Source organism: Mustela erminea, chromosome 13 (genome assembly GCF_009829155.1).
Source record: "Mustela erminea isolate mMusErm1 chromosome 13, mMusErm1.Pri, whole genome shotgun sequence".
Classification (NCBI taxonomy): Eukaryota; Metazoa; Chordata; class Mammalia; order Carnivora; family Mustelidae; genus Mustela; species Mustela erminea.
In genome coordinates, this window is record NC_045626.1 from 55,033,605 (window position 1) to 55,055,083 (window position 21,479).

The 21,479-nt window shown below is 37.2% G+C and overlaps 1 protein-coding gene across 7 annotated transcripts in view; it reads right to left on the reverse strand.

The window, feature by feature from the left end:
* The window catches only part of L3MBTL4 (L3MBTL histone methyl-lysine binding protein 4), a 453,724-nt gene that overhangs the window by 90,811 nt on the left and 341,434 nt on the right, over positions 1–21,479 (reverse strand). For 4 of the 7 annotated variants that reach the window (XM_032309584.1, XM_032309583.1, XM_032309586.1 and 1 more), the window contains 2 exons: positions 11,330–11,400; positions 11,147–11,215 (listed from right to left, as the gene is read on the reverse strand). In XM_032309584.1, coding sequence (XP_032165475.1) covers positions 11,147–11,215; positions 11,330–11,400 — 140 coding nt within the window. The other 3 variants (XM_032309587.1, XM_032309589.1, XM_032309585.1) reach the window with 3 other exon arrangements.

Sequence of the window (21,479 nt, forward strand, 5' to 3'; positions counted from 1 at the left end):
AATTTATGTAATTTGGTTTTCTCTCCTTTCTTGGAATATTAATTATACTTTCTTTAAGATTTCATTCATTTCACTTATCCATAAACTAGAATCACCTCATACATTATTGTTATGATGATTTTAAAAAGCATTTGAAAAAACTGCGATTCATTAGACCAGTTAAGAATATGAAAAACAGGAGATTTTAATTTACTTCTGTTTACTCCTTTAATGTCCTTTCTTTATATAGGTCTGCCTTTCTGACTCATATCATTTTCTTTTTCTTTGAAGTACTTCTTATAACATTTCTTTCAAGACAGGTCTACTGGTGATAAATCTCCTTTTTCCTTTGTTTTTCTTTGTCTGAGAAAGCCTTTATTCCTCCTTCACTTTTGGAGGATAATTTCCCTGTGTTCAGAATTGTGGGTTGTGGGGTTTTTTTTCCTTTTAATACTTTAAATATTTCACCCTACTCTCCTTTTGCTTAGATGGCTTCTGAAGAAAGTCAAGTGTAATTCTTATTGCTTCCCTATAGGTAAGGATTTTTTTTTTTCTCTGACTTCTTTCAAGATTTTCTGTCTTCAATTTCTTTGGTTTGAATATGGCATACCTAGGTGTAGAATTGTTCATATTCATCCTCCTTAGTGTTTTTGTGTTTCCTGGATCTGGGGTTTGGTGTCTTGTCAGTTTTGGAAAATTCTCAGCCATTATTATTTCAAATATTTCTTCTGCCCTTGTTTATCTTTCCTCAGATCTTCCCATTACACCTATTTTACACTCTTTCTAATGGTTCCTCAGTTTGGGTATTCTGTAGCACCTTTTCATTTTCCCCTTCGCTTTTCAGTGTGGGAAATTCTACTGACATCGCTTCAAGCTCACCGATTCTTTCCTTGGCTCTATCTGGTCTATCTGCTACCCAAAGCATGCTGCATTTCTCTTACAGTGCTTTTTATTTCTAGCTTTTCCTATTGATACCTTTTTAGAGTTTCCATCTCTTTGCCTATATTACCTCTCTATTCTTGCATATTCTCTTTTCTCCATTAGTGTTCTTATCATAGTTACTTAATCACAAAGCTCTATCATGGTTAAATCCCCAGTCTGATCATTCTAAAATGTCTGCCACATCTGAGCCTATTTCTGATGCCTGCTTTATCTCTTCAGTCTGTTGCGGGTTTGTTTTGTCTCTTAGCATGCCTTGTCGTTTTTGTTGAAAGTCAGACAGGATGTATCAGGTAATAAGAACTTAGGTAAAATGTCTTTGGTGTGAGATTATATGTTAAAACAACAAGCAGTTAGGCTGTTCAATGTTTAGTTCATCTGTACATGTCGGATGTCAGAGGTTCCAGCTTCCTCTAGAATCCTGTTTCTGTCTCTATTGTCTTTGGGTTTCTCTAGCAACTCCTTAAACAAAGTCTGTGTCTCAGAGTTCTCAGTTATAAATCTACTGTTATTTTATTGCATCCTATTGATGTGGTGGTCAATGTACTGGTTGGGGAAGAGGTCTAGTATCTTATGATTAAAACAAGTTTTTTGTTTTTTATTTTGTTTTGTTTATGGGTGTGAGTGCCTGTGGCCTTAGAGGAGTTTATTAGACTTTCTTTTTTCCCTTCCCTTATGTGAGACACACAGCAAGAGGGGATTGGAGTTGTTTAACTGCCTTTCCCCCAGGACATATAAACCATTGGCAAAATAGTTTCCCTTAAGGGCAGGACCTCCACTCTCTGATAGACCTGAAACTGTTGCTGATTTTCAGTCTGTTCAGCTTCTTTTTTGTGAGGATGAGAGTGATGACTTATACATCAAAACTGAAACCAACAATTTCTTTTACCTGTGATGATTCCCTTAGGCCAACAATGTCAGTTAGAATGCTGTGGCAGAGTCACTTTTCCCCTCAGTTCCCTGTGAGAGAAAACCCATGGGGCATGAAGCCCAAGAAGGCTCTTAAAATTCAATGTATACACAGCTCATAGCATAAGTTGGTTTTCTAAATAATACAATACACAAAGTGTATTATACACTGATAATTTGTTTCTATCTATCCTTCACCTAAACTAAAAATGGCAGAATGCATTTTCACCCAATTTAAAGGACATGTGGTAGTCTCTAACCTAATGAAAAAATTATGTAGTAAGCATGGAATTCACTGTTAGGGATCACAGGGCATTTCCAAACTGAGCCATCAGGGTCTGTGGAGCTGTAGCTAGGGTTGTTGCTGGTCTGAAGGGTCATGCCACACAAAGTGAGACAGATGCTTGGACAGAGAGAACACTAATTTCAAAGATGAACTTCAAAAAACCACGCCCCAAAACCAAGACCCCACAGTTGATATAAATATCAATTTGCTATTAAGCTCCTTCTCTCAGACACTCTATTTTAGTGTGCAGGGTAAGGAGCAACAACTTACTCCTTCAGTGGTGGTTATTCCCACAAATGTCCTCATATAATTGTATGGGTATTTACTGTGACTTTGAAATGTAAAGGCAAAAAAATATATATATATTCATGAATGAGCATTTAATTAAATAAATTTTGGTAGAATCACCCAGTGAAATTTTGTGGCTGTTAAGCAAGAATATGGTAGAAATTCTACCCTCAGTATGATGGAGTAGCTTCAGTAGACCAACCCTCCTACAAAGGATGACAAGGAAAGCGGGCCCACAGATGATTCAGGTGGGTATTATAAGGCACAGAATAAATAACTGTGACTAATGTGTTTAAGAAATCAGATGACAAAACAGGGAATTTTACTAGAGAATTATAACCCAGTTTAAAAATCATAATGTGTTGCGGCACCTGGGTGGCTCAGGTCATGATCTCAGGGTCATGAGATTAAGCTTTGTGCTCAGCAAGGAATCTGCTTGAAATTATCTCTCGCCCTCTTCCCCTCCCCCCGATCTCTCACTCTCTCTCAAATAAATAATCATAATGTGAAAATTCTAGAACAGAAATATGCAAAGAATTAACTAAAAATTCATTCGGGAGAGCAGTCTGGAGACTACTGAAGAGAATATTAGTGATCCTGAAGAAAGATTAGTGGAAAAAGAAATCCAAACTGAAGCATGTAGTTCAAAAAGAAAGGAAAACACAGAGAACAGCATATAAGACATATAAACAAGAAACAGTGTAATATATTTGTAGATCAAATATCAAGAGGAGGAGAAAAATGGGGCATAAGCAATATTTGAAGAGATAAAAGTCAAAAAAATTTCAAAATAATGAAACCTAGTTATATACCTACAGACTTAAGAAGCAATATGAACCCCCCCAAAGATAGAGGGAACTACATCTGGGCACTTCATAATAAAACTTCTGAAAATCAAAGACAACAGAATATTCTAAGCAGCTGGAGACAACAAGATACATCCCAACACACATTCTCTTCAAAGGAGACATAATAAAACCTCAAATGACTTCTTGAGGAAAACTAGGGAGGTCAGAAGACAATAAGATATCATCTTTTTAAAACCTGAAAAAAAATTTACTGGCAATTGAGAATTCTATAACCAGCAAAAATATTCTTCAAAAGTTAGGGCAAAAGAAAGATACTTATGGAAAAGAAAAAACATAGCTAGGAGACACTCTAAAGGAAATATAAAAAGGAACTTTCACAGAAGAAAAATGATCCTATACAATGATGGATATTATACTAGCTATGATATCTACTAAAAGAATGTACATACAACAAAGTAATAGAGGGAAAATAGTATAATAAAATAAATTCTTGGTGAATAAAAAATAAAGCAAGAAATATAAAAATAAATGACACTTAAGAAAAATAGAAAACAATTATTAAAATGATAGCTATAAACCCATCTTAATGGTGATAACATTGCAAATAAATGTATTAAATATTCTAATTAAAAGACTGCTGTATTCAGATGGATATCAAACTAAGTATCACATGCCACTTCCAAGAGACATACTGAAATATAAACACAGAGATGAGAATATAAAAGGATGGAAAGACTAACACTAACCATCCAAATGTTAACCAGAGAAAACCGATGTGCTAACATTAATACCAGATAGAGCAGACTGTAGGGAAAGACATACTAGGATAAATAAAGATACATTTCAAAATTATAAAAAGAGAAATTGATTAGGAATATAAAATAATTCTAAAGTTACATTAACCTAATAACGCCGCCTGAAAAAATATATACAGAAAAAGGAGAAATCATCATTAATTCTACAATCATAGAAGAGGGATTTAACACAGTTCTCTCAGGAACCAGTAGAAGAAAAAAAAGCAGAAAAACAAGCAGACAAAAAAATAAGAAAGAAAAGAAAAGTAAAAGTAGTATCAGTAAAAATAAAGATCTAATAACATGAATAAAGCTAGAAACCAATAAAGATAATAAAGCCCACAAGTATCTGGAAGTGAGCAATTAATAATCAACCCATAGATAAAATGATGCACAGTGTAAATGTGAAAAAATTTGAATTAAGTGGTTATGAAATCTGATAAATCAAAAATAGTTTAATGTTGGAAAGTGATCTTAGATTAATATTAATAGCTTTAAGTGCATACTTAAAAATTAATTATCCAGGCAATCATTTAAAGAAGTTAGAGAAACAATAATAATAAACCACAAAAAAAGGGGAAATCAGGAAGACTGAAATATAATAGCAGAAATTAATAAAAGAGAAAACAAATGCACAGTAGAAAAAAATCAACATAGTCCAAAGTAAGAAATTTTAAAAATCTAAAGTACTCAATCTATTAAAGAAATTGAATCTATAATTAAAATTTTCCCATTAAGAATTCCAGGCTCAGATAGCTTTTCTGGTGAATTTATCTAAATAGTTAAGAAATGTCACTTTTCTTCCATAAATTTTTTGTGGAAATGGAAAAAAGAGTACACACTCCCAATTCAGTTTATGAGGTCATCAGACTCTTCATACCAAAACACAATGAGGTCTTCATGAGAAAGAAAATTCACAGACCAACTTCTCTTATGAACATATTTGAAAATGTCCTTTATAAAATACAGATGTTCTCACTCAGCATGAGCTAAATACAAGGTGAGCTTAATAATTAATGGAGAAAACTGAATTCTCTATGACCTTTGCAAATTTTGATCAAAATATTAAAAATATTTTACTGTTGATTATAGTTGTTTAGGGAGATTTAAACAATAGAAGGAGTAAGAATTTTAGTACACTGTGATTTAAAACATTAAAAACATTGAGATAAAGCGTTATATTTCTTTCTAAAAAACGTTATCAGAGGCGAGCAGTGTTGGTTTTCCTCATGTCCTCTATGTACGATACAGAGCAAGCATCGTTTCTGTGCTTTGGTAAATTGTCATACTCCTTTCTGAGTTTGGGTCAGTTTCTACCATCTTATTTTTCACATGTACAATGCTCTGAATATCTCTGCAAGTCCCTTTAACGTGAAGGGCTCTTCCCGCAGAACATGTTCATCTGGTTGTCCCAGCAGCTTATCTTTTAGGTCCAGGAGTCTGCTCTCCCCGAGTCCCTCTGGCAGCACAGTTAGTGTCTCTCAAACGAGGGCAGTGCCAGCAGCTCCAGAGTAGGCTATTCTTTCTATAAATCTGTGAACATTTGATTAGACTTTCACTTCCAGTGTTTTCATTTTGTTTCTTTACTATACTTTCGTTAAGTTGGGGCCAATGGAGTATTCACGTAAGTAAAACATCCCATGTGTTTGTCTCTGGGAGCAAGAAGGCCATACCCTCCATGCTTTGCTGTCAGTATGTGAACTGAATAACAGAAGTGCTCAGGCCAGTCACTGACAGCCTCTGAAAGAAGAGATATTATTGGTCACTGATCATTAGGCTGATCTGTGAGTTAGGTGGTGATTTGTGGACTAAAGGGCTAGCACTTTATGCAATGGTCCACAGTTAACATACTGTGGTAACTGAAAGCTGAATTGTGTTGTTAGGGGACTGGAATTATTTCACTGCATATTCAGCAAGGTGAGGCCTACCTGTATTGGTAAAGAAATACTGGTTCTAAGTTCTGACTGAGGTGGTGGTACATGAATATTTATTTATTGAAATTCATTGAAGTAAGACACATAAAACTTCCAGACTTTTCCAAAAAATATGGTAAACCTCAACAAGACATTTCCTTAAGAAGAAGATGTGGTCCATATACACTACAGAGTATTATGCCTCCATCAGAAAGGATGAATACTCAACTTTTGTAGCAACATGGACCGGACAGGGATAGATTCTGCTCAGTGAAATAAGTCAAGCAGAGAGAGTCAATTATCATATGGTTTCACTTACTTGTAGAGCACAAGGAATAACATGGAGGACACTGGGAGATGGAGAGGAGAAGTGAGTTGGGGGAAATCAGAAGGGGAGATGAACCATGAGAGACTGTGGACTCTGAGAAACAAACTGAGGGTTGGGGGGGTTGGGTGAGCCTGGTGGTGGGCATTAAGGAGGGCATGTATTGCATAAAGCACTGGGTGTGGTGCATAAACAATGAATTCTGTTATACTGAAATGAAATTAAATAAAAAAAAATCACTGTAACTCACCACATTAACAAAATAAAGAGAAAAACCATGTGATCATCCAAATAGATGCAGAAAAAGGCCTTTGCTAAAATTCAATCCCTATTCATAAAAATAAAAACACAAACTAAAAGAGGAGGCAGTTTTCTCAACCTATTAAAGGGCACTACAAACACTACAGTAAGCCTCATATTTAAAAGTAAACTTCTGAACACTTTCTTCCTGAGACTGAGAATGAGACAAAGATACCTTGCTATCACATTTCTATTCAACATTACACAGGAGGTCCTGGCTCAGAGAAACTGCCTAACATTATTGAAAACTATTAAAGAATGCCAAATTTAAAGGAAGGATGTACCAGGCTCATGAAGGAGATCATGCCTGTTCATCTGGAATTGATTTATACTTTCACTGCAATTCCAGTCAAAATCAGAGTAAGTTGTTTGGGGGGGTGTGTGTGTATATGTAAATAGACAAGCTCTTTAGATATGCAAAGGAACAAGAATAGCCCAGCAATCCCAAAGAAAAAGAACAAAATTGGAGAAGTGGCCTTTTTGGCTATCAGGATTTATGATATAAAGTTAAAAAGTCGTAGTAATTAAACCAGCATGGTATTGGCACGAGAACAGACAAGCCAATAGAACAGAACACACAATCCCGAAATAGACCTCTACATATATGGTCACTTGATTTATGATAAGCAATGGGGAAAAGAAGGTCTTTTTTACTAAATGATGCTGGGTCAACTGAATATTCATATAAAAAGTGAATCTTGGCTCCTTTGTTATGTCATGTATAAAAAATCTGTTCTAGGTGATTTTTAATCTGAAAGATCAAACAGTAAAGATTCTAGAATAAAAAACAGCAGAATATCTTCATGAATGTATAATAGGCAAATTTTTTTAAACAGGACACTAGCAGTGCTAACCAAAATGGAAAGGATTAATGGACCCTATTAAATTTTGGACTTTCTATCGATCACAAGGCCCCATTAGGAGAGTGAGATGGCAAATCATAGACTGGAGAAGGTACTTGTAATATATCTAACCAAAAATAGACTTGTTTACAGAAATCAAGAATTCCTATACATCAATAAGAAAGGGACAATCTAAAAGACAAATGGGAAAGACATTTCACAAAAATAGGATGTTCAAATAGCCTATAAACACAAAAATGTGTTCAAGCCTATTTGGCCCCAGGGAAACACGAAATTAAGAGCATGATTAACTAGCACAGCAAACCCAAATAACTGGCTAAGACGAGGGTCTGAGAGTATTAACTGCTGACAAGGATTTGGAGTGCCTGCAAGTCCCAAATCATGCTGGCAAGAATGTGTTGGTGCAACCACTTTGTAAAAATACTTGACACCAGCTCCTAAATGCAAACCCATTCAATTACCCAGAAATTTCCCTCTTCGGTCTGTACCCTACAGAAATGCACACACAGGTCCACCAAATCACATAAAAGAACTTTTCTAGCAGCACCACTGTGGAGAGGGCAAAACTGAAAGCAACCAATATTAAAATGGACAGATAAACTGTGGCATCTTCATAAAATTGAGTAATATGCAGTATTAAGAATAAGCAAAGAATCAAACAATGATTCGAATGAATCTCATAAACGTAATGTTAGCAAAAAGTCAGACGTGAATGGATACATACTGTGTGATTTCAATGATAAAATGATCAAAACAAGGCAAAGCAACAGTGACAGTGACAGGAATCAGAAGTGTGATGTCCTGACTGGAGGTGGTAACCGGACTGCACGAGGGAGGCTTCTGCTCAGAGTCTATTTCTTGACCCATATGGTGACTAAGTGAGAATAATCTCCTGAACTCGTCTAAAATTATTACTTAAAAAATAAAAGAACATAGCAGGTGTACATGAGAGCCATGTACATCATGCAGTTAGAGGAAAAATTCAACTCTAGTTTACCAAACATGATTCTATACTAGTAACAAAACAAAAAGGTGAATTACAGATCCAAAATAAATCTGTGAGGGATTTATTAACAATGTTTACCTTTTTCATGCTTATATTGTGTTATTTTTCACCTGATGAAATATTTGGATTTGTAAAAATATGAGCCTTAGTTACACATTTGAGAACAAAAGATAGTAAACAGTTAAAATACAGGTTTTCTAGCTGAACATTCTACAATACCAAAGATGTCCCCTGGGGCAGGGCACTGCGGTGGCCTAGACAGTGACATGTGTCTGTGGTACCCAGTAGCTAAGTTTTAGCTGCTCTGGTTCTGGGCTTTGTAAGTGAGCAAAAGGGCAGACTGCTAAGATGTACAGGTCCTTTATACTTGATGGAAATGCACTTTCATCAGCTTCACTCAACTTGTACTCAAAGGAGCAGATTTTATGCAGTTATCTGTGGAACATTCATGGAGAAGGTAAAACCCTGAAAGGTCACCACGCAGATGCCCAACTCAAGTCCAAAGAAGGAATGTGGCACAGCAAATATGGCAACGGTATCATCATGCATTATTTTACTTAACAAAAGGCGGCAAAGAGAACTACGATTTGCCATGTCTCATGCATAACACTTGACAGGCTTACCTGCAAACCTGTAGTTTAGGAAGACAAACTCTAACTTCCATCAATTTTACTTCCAGACACCCTTTCAGATAATGATGTTTTCCTCAATAAATTTGTATGACTAATTAAAAATTTCTATCATCCAATCTTACTTTTAATCATTATTATGGTGAAAGAAAGACAATCGTATGTCTAAGAAGTATTCTTGAAAATTATGGGTAGGTTTTTAAATTTTATATCTGCCAGGAATTGAATTGTGAATAAAATCATTTAGGAAACAAAGATGTTTCCAAGTAAAAACTGAAAACACACCCAAGATATGAAAAACACAAGCTGCACATGCATGTGTACACACGTACACACAATCTTTAAATATCAGAAGTACAGCATTTCCCCTCATAGGAGAAATGGAGAACACATTTTAGCCCATTTTCCTTTTTAAAAAAGTACTCTGATGAATTAAGAAAGAGTTTATTCATATCTATACCCAGAACAATAATAAGCGTAAGAACTTAGAATTTATGCTCAGATTTATAGGCTTGCAAAAAATAAAAGCAAAATAGTAAATAATTGTTTAATGTCACAATCACACCCTGAACTCTCCCTTCTCTGCAACAACTTTCGCTCAGAGCAACTTCCTCTTTTTTCTCTATAAAGCAATGTTCCTCTCTTTTGTTCTCTGGATTTGCCCATGCTTTTACCAGAGATGGCTTGTCCCTAATTACAATTCCTTGCTATTCCTAAGTAAACTCATTTTGCTGGTAAAATAACTGGTTGTTTTATTTTTAAGGTCGGCATTATAAACCTTTTAAAAGTGATGCAGGAAAGAATAAGTACACAGTGAATAAGTTAGAAGAGATTTCATCTTTCACATTATGCAAATGTATTTTGCTAGTGATATTTTCTATTTTTATAAGGATGATCCTCATTACTACTTTTACTATGTGAATTACAAAATTGACTGTGTATCTGTTTTAACAGGAACATATACATAATTACTCTGTGGAGATATTTTCAAAAGTGTCAAAATATGAATTAAAACACTGACACTTTTTAAGAGCTCCTTATACGGCTCCAAAACACATGTTGTTTACAGAACGGAGGCTCTGTAAGATGGATTAGAACATTTGTATGGAGCAGTTTCTAAAATATCAGTCATTTATTTTATTTAAGGCAACGTTCAGATCTGATGATATTACCCAGAAATGCTTCTGGTTAGGGAGCAAAGTGTAGATGCACAATGAAACCAAAGTAACTTCACCGCCTTCCATTTTCTTCGGAAAAGATTCCTCCTCTCTTTGTGGCTGAGATGGAATCAGGAGTCGTTCGGCCGGGAGCTGAGCTTGGTGCCTGCCTGGAGTGAATGGGTTAGCTCTGCTCAGAGAGGTCAGAGCTCTTTTTGGACAATGGCTGCCAAGCACTCTTTCTTCCTTAAGAAAAGGCTAGTAAGCAATCATACTGGAGAGGAGTGCAGTGCTACCGAGTTGTTTTAATTTGCTGCATTTTTTACCAAGTCAGCAGAAAACTCACTAATTTTCTTTCCCTCTGTAAGAGAAACAGGGCTCCTGACGTGTTCTGGGAGATACAAACATGCAAAACTACTATGGCTGAAGACATAGGATACTCATTACAAGTCACCAATGTTTTCATCTGATTAAATAAAAATTATTGCACTGAAAGAACACAACTGAGGGGAAACTTATTCCTTAGCTAGCTTGCTACAGTATAACCTCAAAATTATAGATGCAATTCTATCTAAAAGAGCGAAACTTATTTGGAAAGAAAAAGAATTAAATGAAAACGTGCAATTATTTTTCCTACACTAATAATCCTTCAGCTTTTAGTTTTAAGTTTAAACAAAGCTTCCCGCCCCCGCCACCCCCTTGCCGCCCAACAACTTTCTTGGGTGTCTTAATACTTAGATACATTTTCCAGTTCCTCAACATATAAAAATGCCATGAGATGCTCCTTCATGCCCTAGGCAGATGGCAGAGAAGTTCCGCCACTGAGACCTTTACTTCGATAGGTCTTGATTTGTCTTATCACGAATGAGGATCACAGAAATTACAGTCTAGTTCTTTCACTTTAAAAATGAAAAAATCAAGGTTGGGGTGGAGAAGTATTAGAACCTACTTGTCTGTAGGGTTGGGACTAGAACACAAATCTCTTCTTGTCTCGTCAAGCTCTTTCCACTATCCCCTCCTGGAATGATAAAACCAACCCGGCAAATAAATCAGACATTCTTCACAACAAAAAGCACAGTCTGTGTTTTTGCTAGTGTTTTTGTTTTTTGGTTTTTTGGTTTTTTTTTTTTACCTCTGAAGAGATTATCCAAGTCAATATCTTCTTTTCCTTTGATTTTCAAACACTTTGCCTGCTGTACAAGTCTGGGCAAAGAACAGAAATAAAATCTAGATTCATTATCTGGTGAGGTAAGAATAAATCATGACAGAAGCACAAATTTAAATAGAAACCACAGGCTAAACAATAGTGAATTCGCAGGTATTCTGCTGCACAGAGCCTTGTTACAATTCTTCAGTTAAAGATTTTAAAAAGGTATTTTCCGTCAGAAAATCTAACTTTGAAACCTGCAACCTGAAAGCTCTCCCCCCCTCCAACCCCCTTTCAGTCTGTTACAGCAGAAAGTTTCTAGAACTCTCTGGGGGATGATCCCTTCAGGTTCTGAGAAGGAGCTATCAGGGATTATAAGGGATGGTATGGTTAGCAAGTGGGTAAATAGTAACTGCTACTGATGATTTTAGCTCTTATTTTAATCAGAAGATTATAGACATTGTGCTTAAACAACTGTATAAAGTAATTTAGTTATACGGTTGAATGTCAGAGAATTAATTAACTTTTAAAATGCTCCTGTATGCAGTAAGGACTAATTTTGTAACTCTTCCGTCATGCAACTTTATTAAAAACTTGAGGTTCATGGTTTGTAATGAATATGGAAGTTTCTAAAATGAAACTTTTTCCAGTGTTGCTAATTACCAAATATCATTTTGAGTAGAGAGACCTTGAAATCATTGATTAATTTATCTCTATATATTTATGATTTTCATGAAAATTGTAATGGTTTGCTTTGCAAATGCATTTTCCTATTGCACTTGTACAGCAGCTCTCTCCTTTTATCCTCACTGACAAGCTTTCAAGTACTGTTTCAATTTTTGTTTTAGATGAGGACACTGATTCAGTCACCAAAACCTTACACAGGAATCTAAGTGACTTATACATAATTGGAGGTAATTTTATCTATTTATGACATTATATTTATAATATCTGTCATGGTAAAAACATATTCTATCTATTAGATATATATATTTTTACCATTAGACATTTTAAGAAAGATTTTATTTATTTATTTGGCAGGGGGAGCAGCAAGCAGTGGGAGGGGGGCGAAGCAGGCTCTTTGCTGAGCAGGAAGCTGGACGCAAGGCTTGATCCCAGGACCCTAGGATCATGACCTGAGCCAAAGGCAGACGCTTAACTGAGTCATCTAGTTGTCCCCTGTTAGACAATTTTTAATCAAAAATGCAAGAAACAGAGGAAGAATTTCTTCTGTTATCCCACCGTGGATTTTAAAATGAAGGGACACGCTTGCTCTGGGTAGTAAAGCTGCAGTGTAGTGGGGAGACCAGCACCCTCGGCAGAGAAAACCTGCATCCAGGCTCTAGGCTTGTACCCTGGAGCTCATTTCTAAACTCTCAGCTTAGGTCTTAGCTTCCCAACGTGCAAAATGGAGACTGAACAATTCGCGGAACTCTGTATTATAAAATAGTTTGCAAACTTTTATTCGGCACTGATGTGTACAAAAATGTGAGGAATACTTTCATTAATCAATACGCTTAATTTTCATTATGCTCTGCATATATACAGATCATCAGGATTTATTTATCTCCTTGTAGGAAAGAATATGAGCAATAGAAAGAGGGCTTGGTGATTAGGCAGTGAACAGCTGGTGGAGAGAGCTGGTCAACATGGAAAGCCAGAGGCACAGCGTGCGTACTCAATAGCCATGGTGTTGTCATTTTGCAAAGAATAAAATGGAAAAAAGTACCATTTTAGTCTGCTTATATATTTTGGCAAATATTTGTTTGGGTATATTCCCCAAACTTTACAAATCTGATGAAACTGAGTTGATTTTCAAACCATCTTAAAAGCATCCCTTTACAATAGATCCTGATGAAGATCTTGATTCTATCTTCAAAATTTGAAAAATAGAAGCTAGGATGCCTTATATAACTTTGATGGGGACTTTAAAAAGCAATTTAAAAATAAATGAAATAAATTTACTGAGTGGCTTTAAAATAAAATTCCAGGCACTGCCGTTAACTACAGACGTATTTCAGTACAGTCTTGCTTTCAAAGTGATTACATCACTAGGGAGATACACCAAGTCAAACCCTGTAATCAGTTCAGGCTCAGTAACATTTCCTGAGGGAGACAGGCACCTTCTAAGGACCCAAGATCTTCACTCTGTTCACCCTCATTTCATTCTCACAAAAGCTCTCTAAGGTAGAGGTATAAGACCCTGGATATAAATAAAGAAATGGAGGCTCAGAGACACTAAACCACTTTTCCATCTTGGTGAGTCAGTGGTGAGACGAAGACTTAAGTCTGCAGACTCCAAATCCAGGTTCCCCCTACACTGTGCATCATTGTCCAGGGCTTGCGGAGCACTCAGAGAAGGCATCAAGAAGCTGTCACAAGGCACAGCAAAAGAAAGGGAGAGTCAGGAATGCTTCTGACAGCTGGAGGGAGAGATGGCCTGGAGTGAGGCAGGAGGGGGACTCTGTGGAGGATGCAGTTGGGTCTGGTCCTAAAAGAAGGAAGACATGCAGGACCGGCGGGCTTGTAAAGTTCTAGAAAATTAAGGTGGGAGAAAAGCAGGAGCTGCAGCAGACCAGGCATTGGCACAGTAAGAGAGAGGATGTTCAGCAGCCACAAAAAGGCTCATCAACCTACTGGGCCGACACACCTGCACTGTGCAGGGAAAGGAGGGCTTGGAGGTGAGGCTAAAATAACAAGCTGGAGCCAAGTTGTGGAGAGCCTTGCACGCTGTTCTCAAGTATTGGACTTCCTCTTGCTGGCAGAGGAAATGTGATTGAAGTGTTGCATCTGGAAAGAGTCTCCTGCACGCCGGCGGGCAGCAGAAATGTTTGGTGATGATTAGGCCAGTGATGTGCCAAAGATTATTTGTTTGTATTTTAGCTAAAAAGGCCATACCATTGAAATTTCCAGGTATTACTTCTTTCAACGGTAATTCTGCTTGAAACCTGGCCCATACCTTTTTATCATAGTTCCAGGTGCTCCAAACAACCTTCAAAGTCTTTTATTAATGTGATTGCTGGTGTAGTAGAAATGTCAATGTGTGTCTATGTACCCCTGATTCCCTCTACACAGGAGTGCGCAATTTAGAGAATCACTGCTTCTGTTGGGGAGACTGGCCACTGTCATCCAATAGTCTCTGCTACTCCCATAGATTTTCCACTTGCCTTGTCCTTTGGATTTTGCTACTTCCAGTGGAAAAAAAGGGGCTGCATGCTCCCCGACCCCCTTTCTATGCTGCTGCTACCTTTAACAAGGCAAGTTAGTGGCTTCTGTTTCTGGGCTCAGTAAATGCTAGGCCCTGAACTAGATGTCTAACATGAAGGAGGCAATATTACTCTTATATCCATGTGTTGAAAAACACAAAGAGGTTAAATAAGTCACACAGTAAGCTGAAGACCTAAAGTGGAAAAATCAAAATGTGGAGTTAAGTCAGGTTAGTCTAAATGTAGTCAGATGCTGCCTAGAACAGGAGTTGCCAAGAGCAGCCCGTGAGTCAAATCCTGCCCATCACCTGCTTCTGTGAATGGAACTGTAGTAGAACACAGCCTTGCTCATTCATTACTTACTGTCCACAGCTGCTTTCCCACTACACTGGGCAAGCTGAGGAACCAGTAGAGATCCTAAGACTGGCTGAGCCTAAAATATTTACTCTCTGGCCCTTTAGAGAAAAGGCTTGCAATAAAGGAAAAGTTTCCTAAAGCCAAAAATATACATATGACATGTGATGGTTTTACTTACTACCTTTTCACAAAATTGCCTTAGTAACTATAGTTAGTTATCACTTATAATAGGGCTTCAAAGGCAAATATTGAGCTCTGACTTTTTATTTTTTAAACGTATTGCCCAGGTCCAATCAGTATTTCCTTAAGGTTTCCCTACAAGCAGGTATTACATTCAATTCATTCAAACTCATTCATGTAGCTTTACCTACATGCAGGTAATATTACATTCAGCCAAAATGGTATCTGCCACCAAGAGACTCAGAATCTACCAGAAGATACAGATGGGTGCAGTGCCAGCTTTCACACAAAGCAGATTGAGAAAAGGGCTCCAGGTAGAGATGAGAAACTGCTTTAGTATGACAAAGTAGGAGTGGATTTTCTGCTTAAAAGGCCAGTGAGATCAGAAAAACCTTTCAGGAGGAGAGGGGTTTGTGCAGGCCTCCAATTTCACTAAGGGAAGCGTGAAGATGGAGCATTGCAGAAACACTGGCAGGTGGCGGGCTGGTGGGGGAATGATGCACGCTAGGTGCGGTGTGTGATGAGGTGAGATGAGCATGCTGGGGATGTGTCATGAGGACTACAAGGGCTTTCTACACACGTATATATGGATTCTGTGTGTGTGTGTGTGTGTGCGTGTGTGTGTGTACACTTGTGTGTATGTGTGTTTGTATATGCGAATTTAGTTATAGTAACATAAAATAACTCAAGAACCTATGAGACCAATCTAAGGACAGATTCATACAGTAGGTTTAGTTTATAAATAAAATGTAATTCAACTTTTAAAAACTACTGCATTATCAACCATCAATAAATGACATACATATAAAAATGTTTATTGCAGCATTATTTAAAGAGGAAAAATACTGGAAACAACCTGAGCATCTGTTGATTGGGGAGTTAGTTGGATAGAGTATGTCTACGCTATGAAAAATGATATGTTATTTAAAACAATGCATTGGACCCATTTGTGTGAATATGACAAATTACCCATGACATACTTTTAAATAAGTAAATCATATTTTTAAGCTAGTATCTCTTATTGTCAGACGTTAAGCCAGCAAACAATATTTTTACATGGCAGTCCATAAGAGACAAGGAAAATCTGTTTTTTCTTTTTCTTTGTGAGCAGACTTAGTTGTTTTAAGTCTTTAAAACTTTGCCATATGAAAGTAAAAGTCCAAGACCAGATTATTTTTCTTGTGGCCACAAATGCTGACTTCCTGTGCCTTGTTCAGGTGCCTTGTTCAGAGTGCCGTTGTAACCTTGGGATAAAAATATGTGTGCATTTTATTAAAGATTCAGCATTTAATGTCAGCGTCCTTTAAAACGTCACTGACATGTTAACCTATCAGGAACGCAGCCTCTTTCCCCTACACTCAATATGATTGCATCCTAATCTATCCAGAGTGAGATAAGCCAACCTTGAGAGAAACATTAGCATAAAATTACTATAATATTTTTTTTAAAAATGAATGTATATCTGAATATCCATATGCATACATAAACACAGAAAAAGTGTAAAATACAAGTAACCTCAGGAGGCACTGAGAAGTGGGGAGTGAGAAAGTATGTTTCTAAAAACTTCTCTATTACCTGAGTTATTGCAGTGGGAATTTTATCATATTTTTATAAGCCTATATGTTAGGTTATTTAACCAGAAAAAGGCTGAGTATTATTAATTTTTAATTTTTAATTTTTTCTCTTTACTCTCCTGTATTTTCTAATTTTCCTATAATACAAAAAATTGCTTTAGTTATGAGAAAAAATCATGTTAAATGTCCCCATTTTACTATTTGCAATGAGTGAAAAATAACTGTTTTAAAACCAGATCAAGGATGTAGCTGAGAACAAATGCCCACTGGTGCTTGGGCAACAAAGTTCTGTTTTTCTGGTGTGCGGGAACACCAGTATTCCTTTATGCAAGGAACCGTGGACATCTTAGCACACACTGTTCTGAAGCATTTAATTACTAAGAGGCTGGGCCAAGGCAGGATTCCAGAAATCCAGAGATCCACAATAAATTATAAAATGCCTCATGAGAACCAGCTCAGAGAAATATTTTTAAAGATCTTTTTAAGGCATACATTGAGTATTTTATAACATTTCAGCAGAAGTGTAAATTTGTTTACAAACCACCAGACTATTACGAGGCGCCACAGGAAGCAAGGCATGAGGAATCCCATGAGGGCCAAGTCCTTTTTCCCTAGCACCGTCACTGTCTACGTTCCTGAGCTGATCTTGACACAACTCCATTCTCAATTTTCACACTATTCAACAGAACCCCCCCTCCCCTTTTGCCCTAATGGCGTGGATCTGCTTATGGTCTTTAGGAGGTTAGGATAGGAAACTGCTGGAAACTTTGCAAATGTTGCCTGTTCACTCTCTTGTTACTTTGGTGGCACTTAGCCACCAAACAGCCTATGGTTTACTTCTGTTTGCTCTCCTCCCCTCCTCTTCCTGACAGTATACTCCATGCAGGGATGGGGCAGTTGTGTTCCCTGCCATATGCTTGGCACCTGCCATACCACTCAGCCACAGTAGAAGCTCCACATGCATTTGCTGAACAAATAAATGTTGATGCAATGAGTGAATCAACATGCCTTCTGCCAACTCTTCCTGCCTGAGTTCAAGACCTCAGCCCGCCACTTTACTAGCTTGGGCCATGTTCTTACCACCAAGTGAAAGCTTACTGAAGACAAGGATTTTTGTCTGCTTTGTTCTAGCTGTATCACTAGAGTTTGGAATACAACTTTTGTAAGTATTTGTTCAAAGGGTAAATGTTGAATAAGTGAATGAATGAATGAATGAATCCAATTTCAGGAAGTAGCTATAGTCAGGATCCCAATTCTGCAAGGCTAAGTGTCATTCAGGCATTCATCTACCATAATCCAGTTCTATTCTGACCTAATCTTGAGTCTAGAGGAGGAAGAGGTATGGAAGAGTGAGCAGAGCAATGACCCAGAAGTCAGAGGGCTTCGAGTGACCATTCATGACAGTGTCAATAGGGAACTCAATTCTTTGGCTCTGGTAATCTTATTTCTCTGTTGAAGAAGCAGGACTACATGATCTTTGGAGTCCCTTTCCACTACAAACCCCAGGATTGTCATAACCCACTAGAGGTCCCTCAGAGTGTGCCTGGAGGTGTGGAGAAGGAGGGAGTTTGTCTGGATCGTGGGAGGTTTCCTGTCTAGCCACAATCTGTACAGAAGGTTTCCTGGGTGTCCAGGAAAAATCCTGACATTTGACCACTGCTCACTTGATTAAGCGATGTAACTGCATTTCAGATGCAGAGGAAGAGTTCAGACTAAATAAAGGTTTAAATTTCTATTTTGGGGGCAAATGTGTGTCGTACATACAAAATTAGAACTGGCCCAGTTGCAAGACATTAAATTCAACAGTTTTTATAAAAATGGAAAAGATATCAATAGTTTCTATTATGGGTCAGGCCCAGTCATACTTTCTATATATCTATATTCAAGATATACACCTCATACATTATATTCATCTCACAGATGAGGAAATTGAGACTTTAAGACACAAACTAATGAATACACCTGAACCAATCAACTAAGATTTACTAAGAACCTATAATGTGACCAGGAATGAGGAAAAAAACAAAAGCTTAATGAAAACTGGTTCATACACTGTAGCAGCTTCCTGTTCTTTTGAGAAAATAAGGCATACATATAAAGTAAGCTCTAAGAAGGCCCATGTAGACACAGACAAACAAGCTGTTGATGTGTAGTATAGACCAAAGCATAAAGGAGTGAGGAGTGTTAAGAACAAGGAATGGGACTATCTCTTATTGGATCCATATCCTCAAACCTACCAAGTCCCTGGCACAAAGAAGCTGCTCAAAACCTATTTAATTGGTTGAGTGCCTACTGAGCATCAGGCATTATACGAAGTGTCAGGAATACAGAAATGTGTACGATGCGGTCTCTGACATCAAGAAACTCATATGGGCTGGAACTGCTGCAGAAAACGTTAAGGATACAGCTGAGCCTCTGAGAAGGGAGAAAATGCAGGTGGGAGTAGATAAAGTAGGAAGAATGGGAACAAAGGCACTGGCCCAGGAATAAAAACAATATTGTGGGTGATTATAGGGAGTGAGTGGGACACTGAGTGGGCTTTATCTCCCCAAGCAGAGAATTTATGTGGGAAGTTGTAAGAAAAACATTGATGGATTAAGGAAAACCTATGTAATGACTAGGAAGGTTAATATAGGAAACAACAGACTAACACTGTTTTAATTCTGAGAATGGACCCCATAGCAGGTATTTATGGGGCAGCTAATTTGAGTAGTGGAAATAAACTAGCTGGTTCACGGCAGCACAATTTATTATGAGGATCATTAAGGAACTATTTCACTACATGCCATTCTCTCTGATTACCATAGCTTCCTCAGCCATTTTTATTATCAGTATAGGCCTTAGGGAAGTTCATAAAATTTATAATATAGAAGGCATTAGGGGAAAGAAAAATGAGATTTACTAGGCATTTTCTTAGGTTTTTTTTTTTTTTTTTGAGAGAGAGGAAGCGTGCATGGAGGAGGGGCAGAGGAAGGGAGAGAATCCTAAGCAGCTTCATGCTCAGCAGCACGGAGCCTAATGGGGGCTTGATCTCATGACCCTGGGATCATAACCTGAGCTAAAGTCAAGAGTCAGATGCTTAAATGACTAAGCCACTGAGGTGTCCTTCTTAGGTTTTTCTTAATAGCAATGAGTATGAATATGACTGAATATTAACAATGGTGTTCTACAAATTATGTAAATTAGAATATGTTAAGCCGCTTTGGGGAGGCAAAAGAAGTTATTAAAGAATACTTAGGTGGCTGGGAAATGCTGGAACGAAAATGCTCCACTCAGACCCAGGGAAGCCAGCTAACAGATAATAAGGGGTGAGGGGAGAGTTGCATTTCAAAGTAATTTCGATATGATGAAACTATTTTAATGAGTATAATTTTACTCCCACGTTGCAGAGAGAGGCCTTTAGTTTATTATAATGAAATGTGTTCAAGATAGAAGATATTGTATTATATATACTATAAATAAAAATAAATAGTTTGGGGGAAATCATGGTAAGATTCTTCCCTTCCAATAGTTCTGTTTTCAAGAAATAAGAAATAAATGCATCACAAGATGACCCTGAAAATCACAGACACAGTAGAAAGTCATCTGGACATAAATTCAGCCAAACCCTTCAGAGCGTTAAGCTGACATTCTTTTGCTAGTCTAACGTAGTTGAAATGTGTGTAAGATTTGGAGTCAGGCCATTCTAGACCCAAATCCTAACTTTCTTACTAATTGTCTGTGCGATCCTGCCAACTCTGCCCAATCTCCTGAACCTGCAGTGTCCACATTATAAAATCAAAATAAGAATTACTATACATAGGGTTGTTGTAAGGATAAAATTAAACTAACATGATGCATACAGACTGTTTAACACAGTGTTTTGTGGCCCAAAGTGTGGGTGATATTAATATTAGATAGTTATTATTACTGATACTTCTAGTGTTACTATTATTAGTTTACTGAAACAGGACTATGCCGGATTGAAACAGAACACCTATATTTGGGTCCCAAATCAGTTATTATTAAGGATCTCAATTTCCTCACCTATAAATGGCAATACTATGCTCACAATAATATCTCTTTTGCCTAAATCACAAGATTATGGGAAGCTTCAAAGGTAATGTATGTGCAAACTATAAACTGTCAAAAATATCCCCTTTCCTCTAGAGTAAGTATATACCTAAATGAAAGAATCTCAAGTTCAAGATCATTTGCCTGTACTTAATGCACCAGGAATGTAATACTTCTCACTCTATTAGCATAAAGGGAAAATGATAGTCTTTCAGTAATGAGGGCCTATTGTGAGACTGGGTCTTTAAGAGTTGTGTTAACATATAATATTACTTCCATGAATGTGAATCTTGTAAACATCTAGTAGTATATAATCTACTCAATTTTAAAACTTGACCTTCTATTCAGAAAATGTGAACATAATCAAATGGTTTACTAATAATAACTCCCTCTACCAAGATTAATATGGAAACAAATACACTTCTAAAAAATAATTACAAAACTGGGATGCAGTTAGGAAAAAGACAAAATTCCCTAAATTTCTGGACAGCATCTAATTGATTTGGGAAAAATGTCGAGAATTAATTTTACATTTTGCACTTGAGTTGTCAGAAGTCTGAGATTCTAAAGTGACAAGTGTTGCTGGTATAAGCAATTACAGAAGGCCTGTCGGTAGCTCAGTGATGTATTTGTGGATGGATGGATGGATGGATGGGAGGGGGATGGAAACTGTAACTCTCATTTTCACTAATTTATCCCCCATTCTTATCCTTGGACGTGAGCCAGCCAACAGATAGAAGAAAGATCGAATTTAAATATCCTCCA